Below are 22,752 nucleotides of genomic sequence, written 5' to 3'. Positions count from 1 at the left end.
TGCAAGTTATATTGTTCCGCTCATATTTTCTCATTTTTGTACTAACACTTGTCTTGTAACATTGTTATTATTGTAACATGAAAATTTGTTCACTTGCAAGTATCTTGATTTTCATTTAGCATTGTTTTAAGGCACTGGTCTATCACCTTTACATTTTGTGTTTCCCTCATTGATCTTAATCGAATCCATCTCATACACATTGCTCATAAATAATTACACTTACTCTAATTAATAATCATGTTACATTGATAATAATTGCCTTGCCCTTAGATCTCCTAGAATTTTTGTTCCAACAACGTTTTCCTTTAATTTCATCCTGTAGGGACTACCCACCTTAGCTTTCCTAGGAGAGAGCTTAAACAGAGTGAGTAGGGAATAGGTGACAACCCCTACTCTGATGGTTGCGCTCTAAAATTACACCTGGTGGGATTAGAATTTTGTCCGCATTGAGGTGTACATTTTAGGCGATAACAAGGTAAAATCTTTTAATCCGCCAACCTCGCGGGATGTTATTAAGCATGCAAGGAATATTACTACTGCTTAATAATAAAACCCTCAGAGTTGCTGAATCGATTTTCATGCATTGAGTTTTTACAGGGACATTTGTCCAAAAATAACTGTGTAGGTGTGTTGTATCTCTTTCCTGTTTAGCTTCTTGTTTCCGCTTATAATTTAAATGGTGTAGACTGCAGTGTATTCATTTTAGTGTTTACTGTAGGAAACAGTAAATAATTTGCTTCAGTAATTAACAAATAGGAGAAATGTAATCAGTTGCTGCAATAGAAATTTGGGGCATCCAAATTTTCACATGGTATCAGAGCTACAAGTGAAGCAAGAAGAGCAGAGCCGGAAGACCCAGCGTTGAAGGAAGAAGGGAATTCGAAATTCCTACAAAGGCAACAATTCGGATCACCAAAGGGTTTGCGCAGTCAGGCCAAGAGGGAAAGATTTTTGTGGTAAATTTCTCTTTGAGTGAGTCGATAGAGAGGTAGGATTTCCAGATCGAGATTTGTCAGCGACAGAGGGAGCAGCACAGCAGAAACCTCAATGAAGAGGGAATTCTGGTGGGACGCAGTTTTTTGCAGGCAGTTGCTAGGAAAAAAGACGTCAGAGGGAAGAGAGAGACACAGTTGAGGGAATTCTTCCTTAGAGGACTTCCAGCCAAGGAGTCTGAATTCTCACTAGTTGAGCAGCAGTAGAGACGGGTAGATCTACAAGCTCCAGAAGGGAGTGCGTAGGCCAATCTAGTGCTGCGTAGAGAAGAGAGGAGGCTATTCAACTTTTTGATTGCCAGAGATAGCAACCAATGGACAAAGAGATCAGGGTAGGTTGGATGGGGCATCCAACTAAGTGATTTGGAAGGCAAGGATGGCATGCCTTTTGGATGAACATTTCTCAAAGTCTACGTCGACAGCGTGGTAGCTGAGCCCGCGGATCCAGATCCGCTCAAGAAGTACAAGGGAGAAATGGCGAAGACAAAAAGAATGATCCTCGACGGAGTGAAGGATCATATAATCTATCACATCGCTAGCAGAAACACTACCAAGGAAATGTGGGATGCATTGTCGACGTTGTATCAAGGATCTTTCGAGTTGCAAAAGATGAGATCTATGCAAATGCAAAAGGGGGAACACATTGATCCGTTCCTTGCAAAGCTTCAGGAGACCCAAGATGAACTGGCAACTGTGGAGTCAACACCTCAAGGTTCTGAGATGGTAAGACTAGCCCTAAATTCAGTATTTGAGTAGCAAGTCTTTGTCTAGAGCATCTTGGGCAAGGCGACTTTGCCAAACTGGGATGAGATGTGGGCAACTCTTAAGCAAGAGGAGCTGAGGAGGGACTTGGTCAAGTGTAAACTTGACGGAAGTAGCAGTGGGTCGAAGCCCAAGGAGGAGGAAGAGAATGCAACCCTCGCATCCAAGGGGCAACAGGAGCAACGGAAGAAGAAGAAAGATGTTTCGAAGATCAAATGCTTCAGGTGTGGTGAACTTGGTCACTACGCAACACAGTGTCCTCTCAGAAAGAAGGACAAAGATGAGAAGCATGATCTGAAAGTTGTAGTCGCGAAGATCGAGGAGGATGAGTTTTCCATGACAGCCGAGATACCTCCAAGAGGGAGGTGGGCTGATTTAGAGTTGTAGTTCGAAAGAGCTACAAATGGGCAGGATCCTTGAGGAGCCCACCTCTCAGATCAATTCCTTGCTGCAGGAGCCTGGATCAGAAGTAGCAGGATGGACTAGTGTCAGTTGGTGCAAAGGAGTGTCGGAGTGACAGTTGCAATAGCTAGTAGCGCCAAAGACTGAGCAGTGCAGAGCAGAGTTGGCAGCAGTGCAGATGGCACAAAACAGAGGTAAGCAACAGCGCAGAGACTTCAGAGGGTCAGCGTAGAGACTAGCAACAATCAGACTCCAGCAACGACACGCATCATACTAAACACTTGTTCAGTAATTTGAGATGCTTTTCCGTCGCTGATGTAGTAGCAACAATAGTTGGAAAAGGTTGCAGTGCATGCAATTGGCAGTGGCAGTGCCAACAGCAGCATGGATGCAAAATTGAGAGGGAGTTGCAGTATGGATGCAGTGTTGACAGTGGCAGGGTCAGCAGCAGTATAGGTGCAACATTTGCACAGTGGTTGGTGGATAGGATGTCAAACATCATCAGCGCAGAAGGAGATGTTACAGAACAAAGTGATGCTTCAGCAGGGTGCATTGCTAGAGCACATTCCTCGCTAAGAGGGAGTGTTGATTTCTGGTAGCATCGAATGTGCTCTAAGTCTCAAATTTTGCAGGGAGGCTTAGACACATGCATTCTCCAATACCCAAAAATTGTTTTGGGAAATTCCACCCAGAGATAGTTTTATTAAAATAATTAATTATTTTTAATGGGACCCTAAGTCTAAACTTAGGAAATTAAAATAATTAATGGGTATTAATCTAAACTGTGGGTGAAACTTCTAGAAGAAGGCGGAGATCAAGTCAATATGATCCTAGCCATTGATTAGAATCTAATTTGGGTCATTGATTGATCAACGAGAGGATTATAAGAAGAGGCTTGATGGGCACTTGGAGAACACACTGGGAGAAAATCAAAAGTTCGATTTTCTGAAGCAGAGGGGCTGTCGGAGAGATTTTCGCCAGTGATCTTTTGCAGAGAGGGGCAGGGATAGTATCCAAAAATCTTTCTCGGTCGGAGAATACTCAGCAGAGAAGAGAAAGAGAGATCCAGTAGAGGTAGCGCAGAGCCAGAGAGGCTGATGCAGGGCAACACAAAAGCCTTGAGGGAATCTGAAATTTGTTGGAGGGTTCGATTTCTGTAGCTGGAAGTTAGGGTGTGAAACCGAGAGAGCAGAAGTCAAAATCTCAGAGACAAATCGATCAGCTGAGAAGAGTGACGCAGGCCCTAGACAGTGTGACGATGGGTTTACACAGACACTGCGGAGAGGCAGCGCAAAGGCAACCAGGGGTTGTTCATTCAAGGGTTAGATCAGGCAAGACTTCCAGCAATAGTGTGAGGTAATCTCACAAATCTCTCTGTCAGTGATATTCTCTGTAACAGGATTGTCGGGAAGGCATCCAGAGATTGTATTCAAACATTACTATTGCTTAATAATAAAACCCTCAGAGCTACTGCACCGGTTTTCCCGCATTGGGTTTTTCCGGGGACATTTTTCCAAAAATAACTGTGTAGATGTGTTGTATCTCTTTCCTATTCAATTTCTTGTTTCCGCTTATAATTTAAATGGTGTAGACTGCAGTGTATTTGTTTCAATGTTTACTGTAGGAAACAGTGAATAATTTGCTTTAGTAATTAACAAATAGGAGAAACGTAATCAATTGTTGCAGTAGAAATTTGGGGCATCCAAATTTTCACACCTCTAAATCTCCTCCTGGACACAGTCACCCCACAACCGCTCCCATTCTGGAATCTTTTTTCTGCCACTCACTACGTCCTGGGAGCTAACCCATGATTTGTGAAGCCCTAATAGTGCAAGACTCACCATGTCTGCTTCAGGTATTGTCTCCCCCACACCAGCCAACTCGTCCTTCACCTAGGTGAACCTGGTGAGATAAGAGATTATGGGCTCAGACTTGCCCATCCGGATGTTTCTGAGTTTGTCCTTGAGCACAAGTTTTCTAGCCTCCCTTGAGCCTTGGTACAGGTTCAAAATGGTTGTCCGCATTTCTTTGGCAGTGTTCTTGCCGAAAAAATGTGGTACACTGTGGTCTTTGACTCCTTCAAGGATAATCCTCCTTGCTCTGGCATCATTCTTGTTATGCTAAGCCAACTATTGAGGGTCAGTTGGTGTGGCTAGTGGATTCTCCACAAACTCCTTCACACCCTGCTCCTCTAGCACCATAATAATCCTCTCCTTCTATGAGCATAAATTTGTTGCTCCCTCCAAGTTATGCTCTGGTCTCCAACCCTGGTAGGACATTATGCTAATCGAACTCTTCAGAAACCTTAGCGCGTTAAGTCTGATTGGAAAATCTGCCCTATGTGGGTCAAAACCCTCGGTCGCACTACTAGAAAACCCTAGCGCAACCTCCAATTGTACTGTGCCTCTCCTCTGCGCCTTAAACTTGTTCCTGAGGTCGAAACAAGGGTGTTGGTCTTCACTCAGAGACTTAGCTCTCATACCATGTTAGATTTCTTAAAACTCAACAATCTAATATCTAAGCAAAGAGCTGAAAAACTGAACTTTAACTTCAATCCACAAATATAAAAAATGAAGACAAACATACCATAAAACTATACACAACAAATTTTACCTAGGAAACCCCTAACTGGGGAAAACCTGCAAACTTGGTGGCTTTTATTAGGCTGCTTCAACAAAAGTATTGTTCAGAAAATATTACAAAGAAGGGAAACGTTCCTTCGCCACTGCAAATTCTTCAACAGGTTGAGACACCCTTGATCAACCTCACAATCAAGTCAACCTGTGCACTATACAAATCCGTATAGCTAAATACAGCCGAGTATGGCCCCTTCTACGCCCTGAACATGGCCTGGCTAGAGTATGATGGATGTTGGATAAGATCTGAGGCTTGTGTGCCTCTCTTTCTCCCTTAAACTATGTTGATTTGAAGCCCTAGTTCGTTGAAACCCTAGCTTGAAGTGTTCTCTTCTTGTTGCCTTTAGCCACCAAGTCTCTAGTGCATGAATGAACCAAGTGAGCACCCTTTTTTCCCTTTTAGAAATCGACTTGGGCCCACCACTGCCATGAAGGGTTGAGATTAGATCTTTGGGACGACTGAGATTGTTTTACTTTTTGACTATAGGAGAAATTAAATTTCTCCCAAGTCAAATGATAAGATAAATGCAAATTTGTGCCTTGGTCCACATGTGGGTCCCTCTGCCAAACTTAGCGCACATCTAACTTTGGCTAAACCCTTCCTCCTCTAACTCCATTTAACAAGCATGCAACTCATAAGTTCAAATGACATGGATAATTGTCCTTCCACGTCTCTTCTTCTTCATCTTAGTCCTGAGTCAACGAAGGCCCTCGTCGACTAAGATACCATTCAGTCAAAATGGAATATTATGCCACCTCACACATAAGATCTAATGAGATTGATCCAATAGCGGTGCTTGTAGAGTAGATTGTCATCTTCCCCCATGTGCTCCTCTAGTTTTATGATCCCCTTTACTGCCAATCTAATGCGCCAAGTTGACCTCGCTCAAGTAGTTAGTTTTGTCACCTTAGACCAACACTCATTGCCTTAGCAAAACAGCGCAACCCTATCAATTGTGTTCCTTTAGCAAGTCAATTCCATGGGTTTACTGCCTTATTTTTTGACCTTAGTCAATTTGAGCCTTCAATCTTTCAAGCCAAGCCATTTCAACTTCTCAATGATCCATTTTGAATCAAACATCCATGTTGATGTTTTCCGCTAAACCAACAACAACACTATCAAACCTAAAATCAAACATCTGAGATTATTTCTCCATAGCACCTCCCACGCCCATATCTCCCACTTTCCTCTACAACACAACATTTTCATCAAAGATCACATCCCTACTTTTGAAAAATTTCTCCTTAACTAGGTCATAAAACCTATAAATTCCAACATCACCATCATAACCAACCATGATGCATTTTACACTTTTGTCATCCAATGTCTTTTGCTTCTCACTAGGCCAATGTACATATGCAAGAGAGCCAAACACCTTCAAACACTGAATATTTGGGTTTCCTCCTACACCATGCTTCATCAAGAGTTTTTGAATTAAATGTTGTTGTGGGTAACTAATCATAAGCATTTGGTGTTGCAATGACCACCTCCACCCAAAAAATTATTTCGCAATCCAACTCTTAAACATGCACCTTGCACTCTACATCAATGTCCTATTCTTTCTTTTACTGCATTCTACTACAAAGTTTACGGCACTATGAATTCAAGTTTGATGCTCTATTGTTCACAAAATGTCTTGAAGGCCATCAAAGCATACTCACTGCCATTGTCATGCCTCAAAATCTTTAGCAGATTCCCAATCCCCAACACAAAGGCCTAGAACAATCTAAAATATTCCCTTGTTTCTTATTTCTCATACCTCAACCTCTTTAGCAGATTCCCAATCCCCAACACAAAGGCCTACAACAATTTAAAATATTCCCTTGTTTCTTATTTCTCATACCTCAACCTCTTTAGCAAATTCCCAATCCCCAACACAAAGGCCTACAACAATTTAATATATTCCCTTGTTTCTTATTTCTCCTTCAAGAAATAAACAAAAGTTTTCCTTGAAAAACCATCCACAAAAGTTTTAGAAATACCTTGAGCTAGAGTTTCCATTGATATGCTGTGAACTAGCTCCAACCATTTTCAGCTCTATCGACACCATCCTTTAAGAAATGAAATGAATGTTGTTTCTCAAAGATCCGTCCTTTGCAAATGCCAAATGAAACAAGCATTCTCAGCTCCAAGGCTTTCAACCAACTTCTCCCTCCCCATGGTCTCCAATGATTGTGTATTGGCATGCCCAAGTCTATAACACCAAATGACAACATCATTAATCTCATCAGTGGCAGTCAATGTCACTTTAGGCGCCCCTGCATTAAGTCTGTACAAATCACCATTGCTGCATCACCTTGCCATGACCATTCATGAACTTGCCTCCAACTACATGTAACTCCATGGTCAATCTAACATCTTTTATTTTACTAACTTAATCGATGTAGGAACATGCAAGACATTGTTAATCATTGTAGGCACCATCCAGCATTGTCGCTAAGATAGTGCCTTTCAATATAATGCCATGCCCAACACCATCTCCGAAAATCACCTCCCTTCCCTTTTCAACAGACTCATATCTCACAAACCATGCTCATTCAGACATCATGAACTCACTTGCACCAAAATTCATATACGAGTTTCTATAAGAAACAATGATCCCATGTTTATGGTCATGAAGGTTGTGATGAAAAGAGATTGGCCACATCATTATTCTTTCTTCTCCCAACAATAATCTTCAAACATTCCTTTTCCGTATGCCCTATCTAATGGCAGGACAAGCATTTCACCTTCTTCTTCTCGCCCTTTGAATTATCCTTAGGAGATTTGATTTTTGCTGATTCTGTTGACGCTTATTCTTCTTCTTGCCCATGATGGACATAATGCTCACGAGAATTTCTTGTCCGAAATCAGTCCAACACCCTTTTTTCTAAGCTCTTCCTTCAATAGGTCAAAGCATGCTTCTTCAAAGGTTAATTTGACCTTCAGACCCTGCTATCAACAATATCCCTTATACAAAACAGGCATGCTTCCAAGGTTTGTAATAAGGGCATCTTCATTAGAGACATTAACAGCACGTGCTGCCAATTCTTCCATGAGGGATTGAAATTGTGTTATATATACCCCATGCTCTCAGATTTTTGCATATTCAGTCGAAAAAAATTATTTCTCAGATCAAGCTTAGTGTTCAAATACTTCTTTTCAAGAATCTGAACGAAGTTGTCCCATGCATGTTTCAAGGGCTCCGCCTAACTTGCAATTATAACGGTGTGGTCACTTAGACGGTGAGTAATGCAGGCCCGTGCAGTCCCATCCTTTATCAGCCACTTTTTCAGTTCAGTCGTCTCTGTAGCCACAGGTTTCACCTGATCCCCATTCACAATGTCAGGCAGCTCCCTCTCCAAAAATAACATCTCTCTCTGAAATTTTCAAAGGCAAAACTTTTAGCCATCCAATTGCCATACTATTTCTGCTATTCTGCCGCGATGCTCATAGCTATATTGTAAACTGTACTTCTGAAACCTATTCTATTATTAAGGAAACCACTAAGTGAGAATTCAAATTAAGAGGTCAAACACTGTGCCAACTACCTACAGCTCGGACACCATGTAAAAAGAAAACACAATCCCAACACACGCAAGTAATTATTGCATAGAAAATAAATACAGAAAGAGAATTACACCAAGAATTGAGTTTACATAATGCAATAAGGGAAAATTTACTTCTCTTTACATTGATGTATGTGTATGTGTGTGAGCGCGATAAGAATTAACATGCATAAATTGCAAATCCGGCCATCCTAGGCAGCCCACTCCTTTCAGGTCCCTGCAGTTAGTCTTATAAAAGATCAAAAGTATGTACGCTCTAATGCTGCGGGTTTAAACCATTTGCTAAGAGAGTTTCTTTCCACCTATAGAACTAGCAGAAAAGGAAAAAAGATTGTGAACATTTTGGCGAGGGAATCAGGTGGTGGGATATGTAATCAACTTGGGAAGGGATTGGTAGGTAGAGAAAGTGATTATGAGCAATCCTTTTACCAGAATGGCAAAATTTCAAATCTCATGGGGTATATTTCGAGAGATGTAATACTATGTCTGCTGAGTAGAAATCCTGCATGGAGGATGTCTGTGCCTTCCGACTTCTTTTATTTAGACCGTGAATTAACACCCGTATTTGTGAATGAACACAATCGGATTTGTTGTCTGTTTAAAGAAACAAAATTTAGTGAATGTATGAAAAGCCAGACGAAGAAATGCAATTTACCCTTTTCTTGGAGCCGAGCTCTTATACCGTGAACTGTAAAAATCGATCAGAGTGAGCGCTGGAAAAACATATATTAAACAAGAATCAGAAAAAATTGAAGACGGATTAGAAATAAAGCGCCGGGGCGCATAAAATGGTTAAGACAAAGCTTGCAGTTGAAAACAGCTTACGAGTCGAAGTCGATTTGACAGTGTCTGTGTAGAATAAGCCATCGTTAAACTCCGGCCAAGGAATTCCAAACTCCATTGTTGTCTCCTTTGTTTCGGGTTGCAATTTCTTTCAACGAACTGAAAGGAAGACAGTGTTGCTGTGTCGTTGAAACTGTTCATATGCGAACAAATAAAAACAGCAAACCAAAAAGGATGGTGTTGTCGGGAAGAGGGAAGGAGGAAATTCTCAAGAATTATCTTAATCTTTGATTAGTACATGATAGTTAATCTTGAGTCTATGGTATTTAAAAAATTAAACTTATTTTAATTTTGAAATTTATCTTAATTTTGATCAGGACATGGTAGTTAATCTGGAGTTTATACGGTCTAAAAAATAATTTTAAATAGTATGTTTAAATTTTATATAGGCTTTGTTTAATTATGATAGGTTTGGGAGTTTTTGTCTTAATTTAGCAAAACATTTTTTTGGTCAAATCTTGATCTCTTGTTACGAGTGGCAGGAGAGGGAGGGGTTATATTTAATCCCGAAGGAAAACTAGTCACTAAATATTTCTAAGCATTGTGCAAGAAGACCAACAGCGAAGCGAAAATATATGGACTATTACTAGCCACAATACTCACTCAAAATATGTGAATCTCTAAGATAGTAATCTTGGGAGACTCTCTGATTACTATACAACATCTTAGCAACCACACATTTCCTAAAGAGAATCATCTCAAGCTCCTTTTACAAAGGATTGAACGTGCTTTGGAACACTTTTTTTCGAAGTCTTTCTTCCATATTCTCAGAGGTCAAAACTTAGAAGCAGACCATCAAGCCAATCTAGCATGCCTCCTCAATGTGGGCCAGACTGAAATAAATGGTTCCAAGCATTGGAGAACCATACCTTAGGTTTCATTTTGATGCATAAAAACCCCATGCCAACCGCGCCTCATCTCATTCACGAGGGCAATATAAAGTTTAAGGATCGCATGCAATGGCATTTGATTGATGCTATGGCTACAAACGAGAAAGAAGGTCATACAGGGGATGTTAACCCATTTAATTCACATGCTTATTCCTTAGCGTTCAGACGGAATCACTTGCCTCGAATTGAATAAGCACCTCGCTTTGTGATGAACTATGAGATGTTGGGCATCATGAAAATTAATGGTGATTCTACATCCTCTTCGTGTGAGGATAATGGCCCTTACTTTAAATCCACGAGTTATGCCTGGTTCCTTCTTGGTTATACCAAGGTGCAGTTCCAGTGGGAGCATCCCCCTATTACTCCCAAGCATCTTTTTCGTCAATTCATTCTATAAACATAGTCTAGTATGCTATCCCTAATGACAGTAGGTTCTACAACCAGCTCTATGTGAACATACATGCTCTATTAGCGTCAACGGGGTACGTAATCGACTCCCCCATGCCAAGTGGAGCAATCTCCTCATAGAAGCTCAATAGAGTTCCCAATCTATGTATAGAAGTAGTAGTTGTCAGGCTCGTGGTTGCCTTAGACGTTTGGACTTCAATAATAGAGGGTGAAATCCACATGTCGGTCTTTTCATAAACTTTGTTATTTCTTGGTTTCCTCTTCTCCCTAAAGAGAATCCTCTATTCCCCTGACACTTTGCCACATTGGTTATTAGTTTCCCTTCTTTGGAATCTCCCTTTGTTCTAAGTTCGCTCACTTTTCCCAATCCTTGTGAAAGAATTGTGGTAAAGCTAGCCTTTTTTCGTTTCCCATCTTATCTGTGTAACTTCCACTAGCTTTGTGTTTATCAACATTTTTTGCACCACCTTTGACTGCTCTAATGCCTCTTATTTGAATCCCTTGAGCCCTACCTACTTTGTCACCCAGGTCCCCCTTATTTCACTGTTAGTCATGTTTACTAGGAAATTCAACTCCGCTTCTGCAACCATTAAATTGAGGCCCTTCAGATGGAGAACATGGAAATTAAATGGAATGTGCATCAAAAGACAAACTCTCTTACCTTCCTCACTAAGGAAATTCACTCACTAAAGGACAGGCTATCTTGTCAAGATGACAAACTTGATGTTCTGTGGTGGCAAATAGAGGACCTAAAGCAAATGCCTCATGCTCCTAAAAACCAAGAAATTGGCAATATTGCTTCAAGCCATCCCATGAGAAATTGGCATTTAGATCTTAACAAGCCTCCTAAGGAGGCTTTCTTTTTCCTTTTTTAACGAACTCATATTGTAAATGCGTCCTATTGTTAGAACAATTTTGTAGGATCCATGAGTGTTGCTTCGTTATCATAGTTTGTTTCCATCTTAGTTTTTTTGGTACATCAGACATTGCCTCCTTGGAGGATTTAATGAAAAAAGAAGATGTAATGCTTTTATATCTCTCGTGTATTTGCTACGACTGAGCGCAAATATTAACCTAATTTCTACTCATTTGTGTTTGAAAATAAAAATCAAAATCTCGATCTCTTGTTATTTAAAATATGTTTTTGAGTGCAATATAGATTCTTCACCCTAAAAAATCTTTGGGGCACTTGGATTGTATTGAGTTCACAACTCAAACTTGTGATTCCAACAAATCCTTACTGAATTCTTTGCAAATTCAACCAGAAAATATGCTCAAAAAATCTCCAAAACTTATAATGGATAAACTACACCTTTCATATATGTGTTTTTAGTTTAAATAATAGTATTTAATACTTTTATTATTTGGTTAGTTTTAAGTTAATAAATATTTCATTTTACTAATTTATTTGATAGAGATTGTTATTCATAAACAAAAGGAAGCATTGTTTATATTTATATTTGCCTTTCATATTTTTTCTTAAAAATAATTAATTATTTCTTTTAATGTTTTATATTACTAACAAACTTAGATCCATTTTAATTGGGGATCTACCAAGCGCTAAGAGGGATCAAATCCCTTTTCACTCTAAAAGAGGTTTATACCTCAAGAGATTTAATCCTTTGACGCTTGTAGATTCAGAATTAAGATGAATCTAGGTTGGTTATATATATATATATATATATAGACACACACACACACACCATTAGCAAAATCATGGTTGTCAAAACCTCGAGTGCTTACCTCAAATTTATTTTAATTGTTAACTTTAATTTTTTAATTTTTTTAGTTTTTATCTTTTAATATTTTATTATTGTTTGCTTAGGGTAGCTCAATTGGCAATGGCCGTGGAAATGAAGTCTCACCGAACCAAAAGTATTGGATTCAAATCTTGTGCTATCCCCACGATCGTGGTGAGAAGTTGTAGTCCACACACACTTATATATATATATATATATATATATATATATATATATATAGTTTGACCGAGTCAAAATATGATGCTCATATTTAATAATGGTAGTTAATTTAACATATTTTATGGCTCACTGGGTGTAGAGTAGACAGTGACAATGTATTCTATTAAGCCACTCTATGGTGTAAAGGTCACTAGTTTGAAACTTCATGGGAAAAAATCCAACCATGCTAAGGGATGGTGTGGCCCATGGTAGGTGTAATCCCTGGGTGATTTTGATAGCTTAGATGCCCCTGGGTCGCAACTACTCAAGCCACAAGTTATACGTGTCAATAATCTCAGGACTTACATAATCTAGCAAACAAAAAAAACATTATTTACTTTATGAATACTTTTTTCTCATTTTTTTAATTTATCATTAATGTGAGTAGTTCTCTTAGTACTTATGGTATAAAGTGATACTCAAGAAAGTAAATAAATGGGATTGAAACTAATAAAATGATTTGAATAATGTTAATCATCACCTTCGGACTTTATGTTCATAATGATGTTATGCTTGCTTTCAGTACTCAAGATAAACAAATCTTGATCAAGCTCGTATTTGCTCAGTGGATACAATCTGCTCATAGTAAGATGTTATATAGTTTTGATATACTCCTATCTTCAATCAGTGGTCCATCATTTGATGCAAGTAAGAGCATATTGTTACCTAGTTGGTTAAATGTTATTAATGATAATAATAATTCATTTTTCTCAACAATCAGTCCTCAAGACATTTTGGTTCATCACGCTATTGCTCTAGGTTTGCATACAACTACGTTGGTCCTAATTAAAGGTGCTTTTGATGTGTGTGGTTCTAGGCTAATGCCACATAAAAACAAAATTGGTTATAGTTTTCCTTGTGATGGTTTGGGATAGGGTGGTACTTGCGATATCTCAACATGGAATGCTTTTTATTTAACGCATTTCTGGATGTTGAATATTATTGGATGGTTTACTTTCTATTGGCATTGGAGGCATATAACGTTATAACAGGGTAATTATAGCGCAATTCAATGAGTATTCCACTTATTTAATGGGATGGTCAAGAGATTATCTATGGTTAAATTCTTCACAACTTATTAATGGATACAATCCTTTTGGTATGAACAATTTATCTATTTGGGTGTGGATTTTCTTATTCGGGCATCTTGTTTGGGCTATTAGATTTATGTTCCTGATTCTTGGCATGGATATTGGCAGGAACTGATCGAAACTCTTGTGTAGGCCCATGAACACACGCCTTTAGCTAATTTAGTTCGATGGAGAGACAAACCAATATCCATTTCCATTGTTTAAGCATGATTAGTTGGATTAACTCACTTTTCCGTAGGCTATATATATTCACTTATCTAACATTTTTAATTGCCTCTACATCAACTAAATTTGGTTAATTAGTCTTCATCAGTTTCATGAGTGAATAGGATACCATTGTATCAATAACAATACCCCACAAAGAAAAAGTAATCAATGTATTATTACTCCATCTAAAATATGATCTATATTTTTATTTTTGGCAGGTAATAGTACTGACTAAACTATTATGGTGAGAAAGAGTCTCATTCAGAGAGAGAAGAAGAAACAAGCACACGAATGGAATTAGCATTTAATTCATCAATCTTTGGAGGAAGAAAACAAAGTTTCATCATTGGATGACAAATGCGAAATTCATATAAAAAAATTGCAATCTTCACCATGTAATAGTGCACCTACATGTCTCCATCGATGTTGTTCTTCGACTGGAAGACCTAGAGCCAATTATCGATACTTTAGATTGTTCGAACACATACTTTGTGAGATGGCCCACGCATGTTTATTCCCGATGATAGCAAAATCGAGTCGGTAGGAAAAGAAAGAAAAAAAGTAATTGAAGTTTCTTGTGGTAATGGAAAAGTACCCCTAACCATATATAGGGATAGGGGTAGTATATCCCATGATTGTTTGGTGTACCCATTTTGATTATGATATCAATAAATGGTGCGGAGTAGAGTAGACTGATAGCTCACAAGGCTCATAACCTTGAGATCAAGGGTTCAAATCCTATCTTTTCCTAACCAGAACATACGAAGTCTTTTGGTCTAGAAAGGATTTCTCTCTCAATTATCATTTCATAATTGAATGATAAGTGAGGAGATTAAACGATCATTACATCAACTATTCGTTTTCATATTCCATGTGACGGGTGGGTAGCAGGGATTGAACCCACATATTCTCGTTGGAAAAGATTAATTTTACCATTCAACCATACTTGAATTTTATTTGTTATCTATATATATATAATTGAAATGGAAAATGCATATATGTTTAATCTCATTCGTAGGTAGATACCATTTTTGAATGGTCAAGTTATTCATTCAATTACATATATGGAAAACCCTTCCTCCTTGGTCCTAAAGTGAAAGGCCCTTCATAAGAGCTATAAAACCCTCTCGGAGGTGGGGGAGGAAGTTTGAACCTAAAACATCTAGAACAAATCTAAGATATGAAAGAATTAAGGATACCTACAAAAAGGATTGATCTTATCCATAATAATACAACCGAAAATACAACAATTTTTCTACTTGACCAACCATTGAGAGAGGCAAGTGTAAGAGGATACTAATCACTAGTAAAAATGAAATAGCAATTAATGTAAACACGACCAATTGGAAAGCAATAGTCATGGTTGTGATCTTATAAGCTCCCAACAAATTAAATAGAATGTACCATACGATCCCCAATTTTCAATTCTGATCAAATTCACTATGGAAAGGATTTGACCATAAATTGATTGAGCTTTTTAAACTTTTTCAATTTGATATTTGAGTGTGAGAAGAGAGGGAAATTCGTTTCTTTTTTCCATTCCATATTACGATGAAAAATCATCATATGCCAAAGGTATAGTTGGTATTGACACAACCTTATGCTTATATTTAGGGATTGTTCCAAGTGGTAGAATATAAGTTGTCCCCAAGAGAGATGGTCAAGTGGTTGATGGCTTCGATCTTGAAAAATGGTATAGTAAAAAAAACTATCGAGGGTTCAAATCCATCTCCCTCCTGTTGTTTTTCAAAAATCACATTTATTAGTTCGGTCTGATACAAAAAAAATAAAAATAACTTAGTTGTATATAAATGAGCTACAAGGATCTAGTTAGAAAGAGAAAATTTTCAAATACTCATATCCCATTGATATAGGAGATAGATATAATGAAATTGAATCAATTTCTCTTTCATCTAGTTTGACCTATTGTTTAAGTTAAGAGGAGTCATGGAAAGGACATGTTCAAAATCACGATTAATTCCTTTCTCAAATCCTTTTGCAGTTGCACGACCCCTTCCCCCATGCCACAAATGACCTACAAAGAAGAAAACCCTTGAACGAAATGGGAGGTGGCTAACCAACTTTGAGGAGATACATAATTCACCACATTGATTTTAGTAGATACACTACCCACATAATTTAAACAACCTAAAGGAGCATGAGTCATATATTCTACTGAACATTATTCCTACCAAGGTTGTATGTCTTTTCTCAACTTGCTCAGATCCAAACCATTGGAGCCCCTTAGGGGTTCCAACCAAGGAGCACGGAGATCCAAAAAATGCATCGTTTCCCCTTCAAATACAATTTCTCTGGTCGGAGAATGTATAGGGTATTTACCCAAATCAGTGGATCCTTGGGCAGACCCCACACTAGCTCTAAGACGTTTTTCTCTAACTGAAATAGTAAATGCTCAAGCTTGCAAGTCTTATGGGCCAGTGGACCCATAAAATTCACTGGGATAAATTGTATTGTTGAAACAAACAAAACAACAAGAAATAAAACCAAATACATATAGAGCCACTAAAGTATAGAATGAATAAGCTTCTCTGGACCATACAATGCATGATGAGCCCGTGCAAAAGGTTTGGTTAAGATATGCCATATACCACCGAAGATACAAATAGAACCTAACCATACATGTCCTTGAATTACATCTTCTAGATTGTCCATTCTAATGATCCATCCTTCTCCTCTAAAAGGAGATTTCGATAAATAAACAAAAATAACACTTGGGTTAAGAGTTGGGTTCGTAATTTTTCTTACATCACCACCATCGAGAGCCTAAGTATCATATACACCTCCAAAAGGCAGATATTTGAGTGTTAATTTTTAATGGATTTAGTAGCAGCGGACAGGTGTTCTAGTCTCTACAATGTCTAAGAGGCTAAGGAACATGATATCTCCAAAACCCATAAAAGGTTTCGCGAGATAAGACTCAAAAATGCCTTAATTAAACTAATTATCCAATAATTTAATTATTTCCTAAGTCTAACTTAGGGAAGTTGGTTAATTACAGTTAATTAATTAAGGTAATTCGATTTTTCTCTAGAGACTTTTATTGATGGAGTCAAAGTGATCTAAGCCATTGATTGGGATTAGATCTTGGTCGTTAGTTTCCCAACAAAATATTATAAAAGCAAGTCAAGGGCTTGGAGAAGAGGCATTAGAGAAGATCGTGTATCATTTGAGCAGTTTGACTTACCCAGTTTGCAGCATTCAACAAGGGCATAGTTGAAGCTAAGGAAGCATCAGAGAGCAAGGGATCAACATAGATTTGGGAGTAGGGATTATGGAGGAAGATTTCATCAATATTTCTAGTGTTTAGGAGACAAGAAAGAGGAGGCCAAATTATCTACAAAGGAGGTCATACAGAGTGGTGCAGATAGCTAGAAACCCAAATGTGAGTTGCAAGAAGAGACTCATTTCAGTTGCGAGTAGCTGGATAAGGGTTTGGAAGATAGATCGAATTGATTCCAGAGGAAAAGGGAGGATAGGCATCCCACCTGGAGGCAAATATGGGATTGTACGAATTTAACTTGACTAGCAATGCACATTTCCCAGAGGTAGTGCGAATAGCTTGGGAAAGTGTGAGTTGCTGGGACAAAGGCCACATCAATTATAGAGTGAGACAAGGGTGTCTTCTAGTTTATTTTGATAAATGAATGTTCTTGGAGCCTTTCTAAATTGGCATGAATATTATTGTACTCCTGAATTTTCTGAAGAATTAATAATAAAACCCTCCTCTGCAGCACTGGTTTTCTCTCTAGGGTTTTTCTAGGGACATTTGTCCAAAAATAATGGTGTTATATTTTGTGTGTGTGCATCTATTTCTCAGTTTCATATTTTATATTTCCGCAACATTTTTGTGAAGAGTGCATCAATGATTTAATCAGTATTTATCGAGTAATAATTCATAAGACAAATAAACTGCTAACAGTTTCGATATTAAACCCCAGTTGTTGCATTCAAGGAATTTTCATATTTTATTAGAGCATAAGTTTAGATTAAAGAGTCTCTAAGAAAGAGGAAGTAGGATCGTGTAGATTCAGAGGGAGATATGAAGCAAAAATTTCAAATCTACGTAGGCCATCCAGGCAATGCAAATTGCAGGAGGCAAAAATTCGATTTTTAGTCCATGTTGGAGGAAAAGTTGGATTTGCCTCAGGAGCAGTAGCAACAGGTAGTAAGATTATCGAAGAGGGTTTTCGGTGAGCAGATTAGTTAGTTCGCAGAGTAGATCTAGCGTAGTGATTTTGCACCAAGGGTTTTGTAGTAGCATATCAGTGTAGGGAAAGGAAGAGAAAAGCACGCCGACGGAATTTCTAGTAAAATTCTCGGAGCGTTTCCAGTTTTCTAGTTGCAGGAAAGGAGGCTATGCTTTCCAGTAGACGTGACACATTGCAAGTAGTTTGATTGCCAGTTCGAGTTACACTTTCAGTTGTGTTTGTTGCAAAAGCTGCAGATCGTGTGTTAGTACTAGAACAAAGGTAGAGCGAGCAGCTTCAGTGTCTGATAGCAGGTAGTGACAGTATCGACAAATGATTTTTGGTAGCAAGATCAAAATCCTAGGGCAATATTACATAGTCCAATGCGAGTTTCAGGATCTAGTTGTAGGTAGGAGTTTGAGTAGCAGGGAGCATATAGAGTTAATTTTCTAGAAGGAGAAGGAGATTTCTAACATATATTTCTCGTGTTTTTGAGTTTTGCAGAGATGGTCGCAGTGGGACTAAGAGATTAGGACAGGTTGGATGAAGCCTCCAACTTTAGCGTCTGGAAGGCAAGGATGCAATTCCTATTGGATGAGCATGGTCTCAAGGAGTTCATGACAATAGTTGTAGCTGAACCGATAGATCCTGTCTAGTTACATTATTATAAGAAGGATATGGTCAAAGCTAAGAGGATGGTTCTTATTGGGGTTTGGGATCATATCATCCTGCATATTGCAGGTAAGAATACGACAAGGGACATGTGGGATGTCATTGTGAAGTTGTACCAGGATCCATCTGAGAATCGAAAACGATTCTCAAGGGGAAGTTGCGGACAATTAAAATGCAGAAGGGTGAGAACTTTACATCTTATCACACCAGGTTTCATGGAGTTAGAGATGAACTTGCATTTGTTGGAGAGAAACCATCAAATAGTGAGCTAGTCCACACAACAATCAATGGGTTCTCCAAGGAGTGGTGTACATTCGTCCAAGTGATTTTTTGGCAACACACACTTCCTAGTTGGGAGCGCCTACAAAGTGACTTCACTCAAGAGGAGCTAAGGCTTAGCCTCATAGATTGTACCACCAACAACAGTGGTAAGGGACCGAAGGTAGAGAAGGAGGAGGAGAATGTAGCTCTTGCAGGTAAGGGAAAATCAAAGATGGGTCCCAGTAAGGGACAAGACTCTAAAGGAGAGAAGAAGAAGAAAGACTTGTCGAACATAAAGTGCTTCGATTGCGGAGAGTTTGGTCACCACATCACCCGATGTCCAAAGAGGAAGAAGGACAAGAATGGGAAGCATACAACTACTTCGATAAAGATTGATGACTTGTCTTCCAGATTGGATGATGAATTCATTATGTTTGCAACATTATTGTCAAATGGAGGAGGAGTACGTTGCTCCAGTATGCTAGATCAGGCAAGGTCAGTGGGAAGAGTAGTGAGAGGTCTAGGTCTAGCCATGGTGGACTTTATTAGTATATCAAATCCATTTTTGTGTATTATTCACATGGATCAATACCTTTGCTACGAAGGACAACAATATTTTTAGTAACAGGAGGATAAAAGAGTCAACAAGGCACAATCAGGTACTTGAGAGACAATGCAGGAGCTAGAGTGGTGCAGTCAGAGACTTAAGGGACAGTTATAGGGTCAATTACAGTGACGTACTAGTTATTGAGAAATATTTTTGATGTCTTCTTCTGTAGTCGGCTTACAAATAATTAATTTAATTAATAATATTTTTATTTATTTATTTAAATATTATTTATTATTTATTATTAATATTTATTTATTTATTTACATACATGTGTCTCTATATATATGTGTGTATATATACTATAATTATAATAATAATAATTATTATTATTACCTGTTTTAGATCCTTAGCTATATGTTAGTTGTTTTATTATAATATATATAATTTTAAGGATTAGTTTTGACTTTGTATGTTAACCAATTTTTTTTATTTTTTTTTAATGTGATCCTGTTAAATTTCATTTACAGGAGAGTAGGTTCTATTTATGTATTTCTTAATTAAATCATTTGGTTTATTAATATTAAAATTTATTTCATTATATAGTTATTTATTTATTTTCATTTTCATTTTATTTATTTTTTATTTTTTATTTTTAATAAATTCTTATTCTTTTTATTTTTATTTATTTATTTACTCATTTATTTTTTTCTCCTTATTTTTCTATTATTTATTTTATTTTGTTTTGTTTTGTTTTTTATTTTGTTTTTTTTTTATTTTTATTTTTGTTTTTTATTAATTAATTTATTTGTTTTATTTATTTATTTATATTTATTTTATTATTATTTTTTATTTTATTTTATTTAATAGGGGTTTCCAGGTATTACTTAACTTTAGACCGTCGTCTCTATTCATGTTATTGGAGGATTTTTCGATTTCAATTGCTTCTTTCACCCTTCTTTTTAAATAATGGTCTTTTTGTGAATTAATTTCACTTGTTCCATGCAAATATAGTGTGAGGAAGAACATGCATGCTCAGCTAGCCCTGATTTTCCTGACCTATTTCTTGAAATATCATTGATATGTTCTTTTAGCCTAATGCCAAATGATCTTCCTGTTTCACCTATATATATTTTGCCACATGAGCAAGGAATCGAGTATACTCATTTGTGGTTTTTTGGGTCAATTAGATCCTTGGCAGAATGTAGCATGTTTTTGATGGTGTTAGGGGGTGTGAAGGCAACCATAATGTTATGCTTGGTGAGAATTCTGGCGATTTTGTCTGTGGTTCCTTTAATATAGGGTAAGGATATTCTAGGGTTTTCTGGAGTTTTTCTTTTTTGGGTATTGGTTATGGCTTCTTTAATTATTTTTTGGATAACATTTTTCTGATAGCCATTGTTTATAAAGACCTTGTAGAGATGGTTAAGTTCTTCTTCTAAATGTTCAGGGTCAGAGATTCTTGAAGCTCTGGTAGTTAGGGTTTTGATAACACCGACTTTTTGCTTTGGATGGTGGTGGGAGTTTGAGTGAAGATATTTGTCAGTGTGAGTTTGTTTCCTGAAGACCTGGTGACTTAGTTTGCCATTTTTCTTTGTAAGGAGGACATCTAGGAAGGGGAGCTGGTTGTCTTTTTCAATCTCAATAGTGAATTTAATGTGTTCTGAGAGACTGTTTAAGTGGGATAAGAATTCATTAAGTTTATCTAAACCATGTCTCCATTTAGCGAAAATATCATCTACATATCTTTTCCATTCGTCTGGGGTAAAGGGGAAAGATTTAAGGGCCATTTGTTCAAAATGTTCCATGTATAAATTGGCAATCAGCGGAGATAAAGGAGAACCCATGGCAACTCCATGAGTTTGCTCATAGATTTTTCCTTTGAAACTGAAGTATGAAGATTTAAGGCAAATGCTTACTAGTTCCACCGTTTCATGGTCTGTAATATTCTTCAAGACTTCTATGGCTTGATCTACTGGAATCATAGTGTAGAGAGACACTACGTCAAAGCTAACTAGGAGATCATTGTCACTAATTTCTAGGTTTTTAATCCATTCTGTGAAAGAAGCGGAATCTTTGATGTAAGAGGGAGTGTTACCTGATAAAGGTCTAAGCTTGTTTGCAAGGTATTTTGCTAACCAGTAAGTGGGTGATCCTATGGTGTTCACAATGGGTCTTAGAGGAATTCCAGATTTATGGATTTTGGGTACACCATAGATTCTAGGGATGATGGCACTATTGGGAATTAACCTGTTCTTAATGGTAGAATCTAGAGAGGAGTTTTTGATTTTGTTACTAACTAGGCGGAGGATTTTGTTGCTAGGGTCCTTGTTGAGAGTTCTATAGCAACCACTTTTGTTAAGGTGTTCTTCCATCTTCTTATCATAATCTGTCCTATTCATAATAACAGTGGCATTTCCTTTGTCCTCTTTTAAAATCATGATATCCTTGTTCTTCTTGATGTTTTTTAAAGCTATGGATTCTTCTTTGAAAATGTTGTTGGGAGGGGGTTTGGCATTTCTGAGAATTCTGGCGACGTCCTGTCTTATTTCTTCAGCAACATTTTGATTTGTGTTTCTAATGATGACCTCAGAGGGAGTTTGGCATTAGAGGGAGAAACCTATGGGAGTTGGATCTTCAAGTTCTGAGAGGTCAGTTCACATAGGTGCAGCGATGGAAACAACACAGCCACACGTAGAACGTAGTGTGAATTTCCCAGCTATTGTGAGGAAGGTGCAGTTCCAAGCAGAGATACCCCAGCATAGAGGCATCAACAATGTGATATTAGATTATGCTCATTAGCTTGGTGGACAATATCTACCATAGTATTTTATTCATAGTGATTTTGAGCAAAAGGGAGTCATATCAGTTTGAAGATGTGAATAAAGTCTGTATCACAGATGTAAGACACCAAAAACGTGGATCATTTTTGCTACAACATGTTCCCATAAACCAACAGGTAGCTAATATACTCACGAAATATTTGGGGAGAGCTAAGTTCATCTACTTCAGAGAACAAGTGGGTATAGTGGAGAACACCTTATTCGCTAAGAGGGAGTGTTAGCTTTTGATAGATTTGGTAGCAGTGGATAAGTGTTCTAGTGTCTATGATGTCTAAGAGGCTAAGAAACAAGAGATCTCCAAAACCCAGAAAAGGTTTCACGAGATAAGACTAAAAAAGGCCTTAATTAAATTAATTAGCCAATCATTTAATTATTTCCTAAGTCTAACTTAGGGAAGTTGGTTAATTAAAGTTAATTAATTAAGTTAATTCAATTTTTCTCTAGAGACTTCTATTGGTGGAGTCAAAGTCAAAGTCATTGATC

The 22,752-nt window shown here is 37.7% G+C and overlaps 1 protein-coding gene across 2 annotated transcripts in view; it reads right to left on the bottom strand.

Annotated features, from left to right (window-relative positions):
* LOC149229075 (Pseudouridine synthase family protein) overlaps nt 1-9,374 on the bottom strand; it is a 380,432-nt gene extending 371,058 nt beyond the window's left edge. The window contains exons 1-2 of one of the 2 annotated variants that reach the window (XM_089378450.1): nt 9,167-9,374; nt 8,997-9,054 (exon numbers count right to left, since the gene is read on the bottom strand). In XM_089378450.1, the coding sequence (XP_089234576.1) occupies nt 8,997-9,054; nt 9,167-9,242 (134 nt within the window). In that variant the 5' untranslated portion in view covers nt 9,243-9,374. The remainder of the gene's footprint in view (nt 1-8,996; nt 9,055-9,166) is intronic. The other variant, XM_089378449.1, reaches the window with a different exon arrangement.
* Between the last annotated feature and the right edge of the window lie 13,378 nt (nt 9,375-22,752).

Source organism: Pinus tabuliformis, chromosome J, assembly GCF_031772625.1.
Source record: "Pinus tabuliformis cultivar Carrire ecotype Pingquan chromosome J, CPIR1, whole genome shotgun sequence".
NCBI lineage: Eukaryota > Viridiplantae > Streptophyta > Pinopsida > Pinales > Pinaceae > Pinus > Pinus tabuliformis.
This window is presented reverse-complemented; position numbering and strand designations above follow the sequence as displayed.